This window comes from Dermacentor silvarum, chromosome 1 (assembly GCF_013339745.2).
Source record: "Dermacentor silvarum isolate Dsil-2018 chromosome 1, BIME_Dsil_1.4, whole genome shotgun sequence".
Taxonomy (NCBI): Eukaryota; Metazoa; Arthropoda; class Arachnida; order Ixodida; family Ixodidae; genus Dermacentor; species Dermacentor silvarum.
This window is the reverse complement of record NC_051154.1, coordinates 77,586,086-77,594,950: the sequence shown is the minus strand read 5'-3', so window position 1 is coordinate 77,594,950 and position 8,865 is coordinate 77,586,086. Positions and strand designations below refer to the sequence as shown.

Below are 8,865 nucleotides of genomic sequence, written 5' to 3'. Positions count from 1 at the left end.
AAGAAAGGTCTGATCACCTACTCAATGGGGTCAATACCCCTCGTGTCATACGTGTTGAAGCTAACGCTGTAATTGTTTCCTTTGTATTGCCTATGCAAATTATCAACCCCCTCTTTGAAAGGGCATTAGCTCTGTTCTTCAGTATATTTTAAGCCGTGGCAAGTATATAGAATTACCGAAATGAAGTCTGCACATATGGTACAAAGAAAAACCTCAAAGGCCCGACAAGATCGAAGTGCGCGCGTTTCCTGTGGCTCGTGCGAAGGTCACTTGAAGATTGCGATGAAAACGAAGAGCGCAGTCGGCGAGAAGACGGCCATGGTGAGTTCGCCTCTTCCATTTATGAATCATTATATGTCTTAAATACCTGGTGTACGTGACTGGAAGGTGCAAAGCTGAATTTGGCAACTGAGAGTGCAAGCGTAGCCAGAGGATGCTCGTACGAAATGCGATCGGATCGCATATGCGTGGGGTGCTTACCAGTCAATGGGGACGCGTGTATGATGTCCGGTGTGGCCCGCGGAAATTAAATGTATGGGAGTATAACATTTCCGTGTGGGTTAGTGCAGTTAAAATATACCATGCATGTCAACCAACTAGCCCGACTTTGAGCTCTACTTCACAACTTCAGTATCTATATATCATGCGAGCACGTATCATGTCCGTAGGCTTAACTCACCGCTGCAATCATTTTATTGATTGCTACATCGCTTTATTTCGACAAATACTGCTGGAAGCGGCTGGCCACCGAAAAGCTTAATGTTGCAGTTTTTCCTTGTGGGGAAGGAAGGCACATATATAGCAGTGCATGTTCACACGGGGGGTGGTGGTCCTATCAAATACATATATACTTCTCTAAGTCACTTGCGACGCTCAGTCTAAGCTAATTTCTCCCAACCTCAACCAACGCGTGCAGTCTTTCAATCTTTAGCGCGCGGGAGTGCGCTTTGCGCAGCACCCTCAAATTCGTTCCCTGATTCTTGTATTTTACCCGCCGTGGTTGCTCAGTGGCTATGGTGTTGGGCTGCTGAGCACGAGGTCGCGGGATCGAATCCCGGCCACGGCGGCCGCATTTCGATGGGGGCGAAATGCGAAAACACCCGTGTACTTAGATTTAGGTGCACGTTAAAGAACCCCAGGTGGTCCAAATTTCCTGAGTTCCCCACTACGGCGTGCCTCATAATCAGAACTGGTTTTGGCACGTAAAACCCCATAATTCAAATAATTTTTAATAATTCTTGTATTTCTTCCTGTAACCGGAATTCCCCGCCCGCCGATATCGCACAATACACAGAACCTTCTAACATTGCATCTGCAGGCTGTGTGATGGGTTCGTAATATGCTTGGGGTACGTGCAGGGATAACGAGTGGACCTATACGAATAGTAGGCGTTCGCACTTTTTTTTCCATGATCTGAAATTATGCATACCCCTTATGTACAACCAGGATATGTAACACAAGTGCCGACCGCTCTCGTTTCCTGTAGAAGGCGCTGTACATGTATTTGGACAAAGTGACCGAATAACTCATATACACCCAAACTTGCTTGCAGGTGTGAAGCCGCAGAAGACCGGGGCCCCCCTGTTGCACCTCAGCACCATCCCTGGCCACCCAAAATGGCAGGTATGTGTCGCTCGTCAGTTTTAAAATCTCTCATAACAACAATGGTTCCCAACGTTTCCTTGCTTCTCTCATGGTTGAGCGTCAGCGCATTCAATTAGCTTCGTTCAGCTAACAAATTGCCTACGCCCACACTGAAACACGAACAGCTGTTCCGCACTATAACCGTGCCGGGCCGTTCTGGGGATTAAAAAAAAAAAAAAAAAAAAAAAAAAAAAAAGCAGGCTTCCCATTTTCCCTCGCAATGAACTGTATCACGCGGAGCGCGTAGGGCTTCGAGACTGCCACCTCTGAATGCGAAATTAGCGTACTACGAATCAATTTTGATTTTGAAAATCTCAGAACAGAAGTGCTCTGGAAACATTAAACAGAATAGTGTCGTTTTCTAATGCGATTGTCTTTATCAGCTTCTAATACAAACAGATACCTAACCGCGATACTTTTTAATAAAAAAAGTGGATTAGCAGTCTCGTTTCAATTAATTTCGTTTGGTGAACTTTACTTCCTTACAATCGTATCCGCCAAAACGCGAAAAGCACCCGAAGCAGCATTTGCGTAGCTATAACATAGCATTTTTTTGAAATGAATTACTGATAGGCTAACTTTGAAGGCCATGTAGCTTATATTGCTTCGTCTCACGTATCAGACGCGCTTCAATTGATCGGCCCATGCGAAATATAGCGGCGTTGGGTGCACGGAGTAACGTTAATACCGCCGTTACCAGACTGAACTATAGGCGAAAGTTTCACACAGACCATTGCTCTAGATTTACCAGCGGCGACTGCGACCGTGCGGGATGTGGAGTTCCGCGTGCCACCCACCGCGGATGGCGTGCGGGAGGTGGAATTCCACGTGAAACCCACTGCGGAGGGCCGCCAGGGATCCTCGGTCACGGTGAGCGTGACCACGACGTCGACGGCCGAGCCAGAGGCCGGCCCCAGCCGTGCTGAGGACCTGACGTTCAGCGACCTGCCCACGGCCAACCACGTCATGGACTGCGTGCTGGCTGAGTTCCGCGCGCGGCCCGTGATTCACGCGCGGCTCGGAAATGTGCCGCTGCCGGACTTCAACGCGGGAGAGGCTCGAGTCTACTCACCGCGATTCTGGGATCTGAACGCCGTGTTTCGCGAGGGGGACGCCTACATGCGTGCCAGCCCGTACACGTCGGGTCAGCTGCCAGTTGAAGTACGGCTACGCTCGCGAGTAGCCTGCCGTGATGTTAAGTTTCAGTGCGACTTCGCCTATTCTTACTTCCGCGGGCAGGTGGCACTCAGCTTTGAGCAAGTCCTCATAGGCGTCCTGCTGGTGCTCAGAGGGGGCTTCCCCGACGTCAAGTCACTGCAGGTACGCCCTACGAGTGCATTGGCCGGGGCTCTGTTAGATCAGAGCTCCATGATTTAGAGTTTGTAAGAGTCGCTCAAGGAGTGTGTTTGGGCCTCCAGGTGTTGTTTCCATTCGCTAAATAAGCGTACTATGCTGCCAAGGCGTTTTCACAGGAATCGTGACTAAAACCCCCTGAAGAATCGTATTTTTTTTTCTTTTCTGCCTTGGACAGTGCTAGCTTATTAACAAAAATTGGAGTGGCCAACTTACCAAACTTACCAACTAGCGTCTATTTCTCATCATGTAGTAGTAAAAAAAAAAATCGTTTATTTTCAAGAAGTCTATACAAAAATAACATTTTTACATAAGTGAAATTGAAAGGAGCTACTTATGTCGTACAGTCTAATGCAGCAAAGATCCAGCCCTTCGTTCCTAGAAAATATACATTCCCTTGTCGTTAGTACCATCTCCTTGCGTATAGTCACTAAGCTTGAGTAGAGTTTTCTCCTTTCCAGGTGGAGAACATCGGCGACTTTGACGTGTCGTCACTGATAGGAGTGCCGGTAGTACTCAAGTGGCTGGCCACCAAGGTCATCAAGAAAGTCATTCGCGACAACAGCCAGGTGATCGCCAGGCTGGCGTCGAACGAGGTCAAGGACGTGCTCCAGGAAGCGATCGGCGACCAGGACCTGACCTCTGTGCTGAAGGACGCACTGGCAGCGCGAGACGCCGCCGCCAAGCAAGCGTCCAGCGACCAGCTGCATAGCAGCGCCTGACGAACACCGCCCGAGGGGTTGCGCGAGGGCCTGGAATGCCACTTGTGAACTCCACCCTTTGCACGCGCATGGGAAGCTCGTGTAGGCGACCATGACGCACGACGAATAAATTACACCGAAGCCGCAGTTTACGTCACGGAATTTTCAGCAGTTGTGCTGTACCGCTGTTGCCGGCTCGCACCGTATATAGCGCACCTTGCATGCGCTAATGGTCCACCGATGCGCACGTATACAGCTGCAGTTATTCGCTGTGGCAGCAGTGGCCCTCGGCGACATGCTCCGTTATGCACCTCAGATGCAGTCGAGTGTTTGGTGATGGTAGCGACGGCAGGTGTGTCTGAGCGTGCATGTACTACACAGGGCGTTTCACGAATTGCGTTCCAAATTTCTTTAAAATAGGGAAGACGAGATCAGTGTTAGCGGTGAAGCGTTACTTTTTTTTTTAGCTTATAGTAACACACTCGTTATCTTTTATAAACTAACAGGTAACGTACTAACATTTTTAGCTGCTTTACATTTCAGCCCCCCCCCCCCTCCCACACACACACACTTTGCAAGAGAAAAAAAAAAAGCGTAGAGCACAAACTAAAGTGGCGTGGCAGACGCTCTCGACGTCGACCCTTCTCCCAGCTCGCACGCGGGCCACAAAACACGTGACATAGAGAAATGAATTTCTTTCTCTATGCACGTGCCCTCGACGATGCAAGAAAAAGTTTCCGTCAAGCTTTAACACGAGCGCTCAATCACGCATGATCCAGCACAACGAATGATGAGGAGCTGACGAGTTCTTTGGGAACGCCTTCTCGAACTGTCAATCCTCGTCGACAACTTTATCTATGAGGAGCTTTATCTTTTGGTGCCGCGTAATTTTGCGCTGACCGCGCTCAAGCAAGAATTTCTGCTGGTTCGCCAGCTCTTGCTGAAAGCAAATACAGCTGTCCAATATAGTTCATCCGTCGAGAACCGTACACCAACCTGCCAACGCTCCCGAATTTTTCGTAGAATTTACAAACTTGGCCTTGTTCTACGATTTTACAAATATTGCGCCGTGTTTTACGAAAAGTGATAACATATTCGAGAACAGAATTTAAGGTGTTTAAAGAGTGAGCAGCACAAGACTATACTAACAAAAACGCATGCAAAAGACGAATTGTGATGGTACTTGAGTTTCCCTCTGCTGGCATCGCAATACGCCATATAACCGAGGGGTATATAGAGTAAATTTACTCAGTGTCTTTCCTCAAGCAGGCGACGTCGGTAGCATTAATATAGCTTGAAAGGTCATTTTGATCCAAAGAATAAGGTGTTGCTGCTGGTATTGTGTTGTGTGTATATATAAGTGTAAATCATAGTTAATAACGTGTGCATATGTATTCCACAATATCTGCGTGCTCACGGTGAAGTTAAAAAATGCATGCTAGCCCCATCCCCTCCTCCTATCAGTCATGTCCGTGGGAATTTAACAAATTTTGAAGTTCACAGGTTGGCAGGTATTCATAAAGCGTCTGCGCGACGTATTTACTGAGAATCCAGGCAAGCTGTCCGATGCCAACGTTGAAATGCTATTTGGTGCTGTTGGCCCACTGTCTCAAATTCCTGATCATGGAGTAACGACTAAATAACGTGCGTTACACTTTTTTTTTTTTTTGTAGCGGTAACGCGTTACCATAATTAGTAACATAGGACGGTTACGCGTTCCTTTTATTTAAACGAAACGAGTAACGTATTTCGTTGATGTTTTCGGTAACGCATACATCATTGACTGAGATAAATTATTTCTTCTGAATTGCTTTTGCCACAAAGGCACATACTTGAAAATGACTCGAGGTAGTAATTGAAAAAGTAATTATGCAAATTAGATTAACTTGTTAGCTAACACAGCCAGACGATTGACCGCTTTGGAGCATCAAACGAGCGTCCTTATCAAGCCACGATCTCGCCCGCTTCATTTGCTGGCCCGACGGTGAGGCGTCTACTAAGGGCTTCACAGTTTCGCTCTTCGGCAATGTTTCGCTCTTCTGTGTGAAATTGGACAGAATTCATTACGCTGTAAAAATTATCAGCATCAACCTTTCTTTTTCTCGTTTTTTTTTTTTTTTTCATTTCTTGGAACGGTTATGAGCTCCTCGGATATAGTACTCTTCAAGTCATTCATTGGGATCAATAGCATGGCTCTTGTGATTCATCACCAGAGCAACTGGAGCAGCATGTCAGGCGAACAGTCAGGCTAACATTTCCAGCATATCATTAAAGCTTGTATCTCTCTCTCTTTTTTGATTGAAAAGGTAATAGTCTATATAATGCTCATACTTATTTGACTAATTTATATCTCGTGTCATCACACCTCTGTGATAGAAGCAATCCAGAGGAAATAGCTTAATCTTATGTCATCTTCCCTATTTTAAAGAAATTTCGAACGCGTTTCGTGAAACGCCTGGTGTGTGCGTGTATATATATATATATATATATATATATATATATATATATATATATATATATATATATATATATATATATCAGATAGAATGGTAAGAGATCAGATAGAATTCGCTGAACTGTCAAAACTGATCAACAAGAAGAAAGTAAGCGATATTCGAAATTATAACTTGGGAAAGATTGAGGAAGCCATAAAATATGGACGCAGCATTAAATCAGTAAGAAGAAAGCTTGGCATAGGACAAGGCAAGATGTATGCACTGAAAGATAAGCATGGTAATATCATCAGCAATTTCGATGACATAGTAAAAGCAGCGGAAGAATTCTATACTGAACTGTACAGTGCCCAAAACAGCCAAGCTATTTCCATTCGAAATAGTGATGAACCGGATACAGAGGCTCCTTCTATAACTAGCGATGAAGTTAGGATGGCCTTGAAAGACATGACCAGGGGAAAAGCTGCTGGAGAAGATGGAATAACAGTAGATTTAATCAAAGATGGAGGAGATATCACGCTTGAAAAGCTTGCGGCCCTTTATACACAATGCCTCATAACTTCAAGTGTACCAGAGAGCTGGAAGAACGTCAACATTATACTAATCCATAAGGGAGACGTTAAATAATTGAAGAATTACAGACCCATTAGCTTGCTTTCAGTATTGTATAAAATATTCACCAAGATAATTTCCAATAGAATCAGGGCAACACTTGACTTCAGCCAACCAAGAGAACAGGCTGGCTTCAGGAAGGGATATTCTACGATGGATCACATCCATGTCATCAATCAGGTAATCGAGAAATCTGCGCAGTACAATCAACCTCTCTATATGGCTTTCATAGATTATGAAAAAGCATTTGATTCAGTAGAGATACCAGCAGTCATAGAGGCATCACGTAATCAAGGAGTACAGGATGCGTACGTGAATATCTTAGCAAATATCTACAAGGATTCCACAGCTACCTTGGTTCTCCACAAGAAAAGTAGAAAGTTACCTATCAAGAAAGGGGTCAGGCAAGGAGACACAATCTCTCCAATGCTATTCACTGCATGCTTCGGTTTCAACGGCGAATATCTCAGCAACCTTCGGTTTGCAGATGACATTGTCCTATTCAGCAACAATGGAGACGAATTACAGCAAATGATTGAGGACCTTAATCGAGAAAGTGTAAGAATCGGGTTGAAGATGAATATGCAGAAGACAAAGATAATGTTCAATAGCCTGGCAAGGGAACAAGAATTCAGGATCGCCAGTCAACCCCTAGATTCTGTAAAGGAGTACGTTTATCTAGGTCAATTACTCACAGGGGACCCTGATCATGAGAAAGAAATTAACAGAAGAATAAAATTGGGTTGGAGTGCATACGGCAGGCATTGCCAAATCCTGACTGGGAGCTTACCACTGTCATTGAAAAGAAAAGTATACAATCATTGCATTCTACCGGTGCTAACATATGGGGCAGAAACTTGGAGGTTAACAAAGAAGCTCGAGAACAAGTTAAGGACCGCACAAAGAGCGATGGAACGAAAAATCTTAGGAGTAACGTTAAGAGACAGGATGAGAGCAGTGTGGATCAGAGAACAAACGGGGATAGCCGATATTCTAGTTGACATTAAGCGGAAGAAATTGAGCTGGGCAGGCCATGTAATGCGTAGAATGGATAACCGATGGACCATTAGGGTTACAGAATGGATACCAAGAGAAGGGAAGCGCAGTCGAGGTCGGCAGAAAACCAGATGGGATGATGAAGTTGGGAAATTTGCAGGCGCAAGTTGGAATACGCTAGCGCAAGACAGGGGTAATTGGAGATCGCCTTCGTCCTGCAGTGGACATAAATATAGGTATGATATATATATATATATATATATATATATATATATATATATATATATATATATATATATATATATATATATATATATATATATATATGCCAGGCGATACCTCGTTGATACGATGCCGCGTGATACGTTCTTGGGGATGATACGTTCTTTTTTATTTTCGCGATAATACGATTTCGTTGGACAATACGTTGCATGATACGATTTTCAGATGACACGCTTTATTTTCCGGTTCCCGTGAAGATCGTATCAACGCGATTCCACTGTATATATATATAATGAAGAGGAATGCCCTGTCTTTTGTTCGCTTTAGAATATATATAATCACGATCGTATGACGCAAACGGACAATAAATGAATGTCGGCTTCATACGGTCGTGATTCAAAATAGCCGAAATATATATATATATATATATATATATATATATATATATATATATATATAAAACTGAATTTATCAATGGGCCAAGCGTATTTAGAAAAATGGGAAGCACAAGTTCGCGGTTATTTTAGGTTTATTCTGGTTTATAAACCTAAGGTAACCGCGAAGTTGTGCTTCTCATTTATATTATATATATATATATAATTGATTTTTCGATGGGCCAACCGTATTTACAAAGATGAGAAGCACAACTTCGCGGTGCGTTTTATTTGCTCAACAGTTTAGGTCGGTGGACTGACCTTTTTCGTTTATTGTAGGCTGCTGAACAACTCTACTATTCGCGTAATATATATATATATATATATATATATATTCTTTTTTGCAAATTTTATGATGTGATGTACAGTTCCGCATTGCAGAATTAGTGTTGGCAGTGGGGTAGTGGACGGTGGTAATGCGAACCATGTTAGGCGCTTTTGTTTTGGCAG

At 44.1% G+C, this 8,865-nt stretch overlaps 1 protein-coding gene across 2 annotated transcripts; it reads left to right on the top strand.

Moving 5' to 3' along the window:
• The first annotated feature begins 56 nt into the window (after nt 1–56).
• On the top strand, nt 57–3,852 carry LOC119447090 (uncharacterized). Of its 2 annotated transcripts, XM_049660969.1 has the most exons (5): nt 57–321; nt 1,553–1,623; nt 2,387–2,805; nt 2,884–2,964; nt 3,459–3,852. In XM_049660969.1, the coding sequence occupies exons 2-5, from the start codon at nt 1,617–1,619 to the stop codon at nt 3,717–3,719; spliced, it is 768 nt and encodes a 255-aa protein (XP_049516926.1). In that variant the 5' UTR covers nt 57–321; nt 1,553–1,616; the 3' UTR covers nt 3,720–3,852. The 2 variants fall into 2 exon arrangements, with proteins under 2 accessions (XP_049516926.1, XP_049516925.1); XM_049660968.1 differs by having other exon boundaries at nt 2,387–2,964.
• The last annotated feature ends 5,013 nt before the right edge of the window (nt 3,853–8,865 follow it).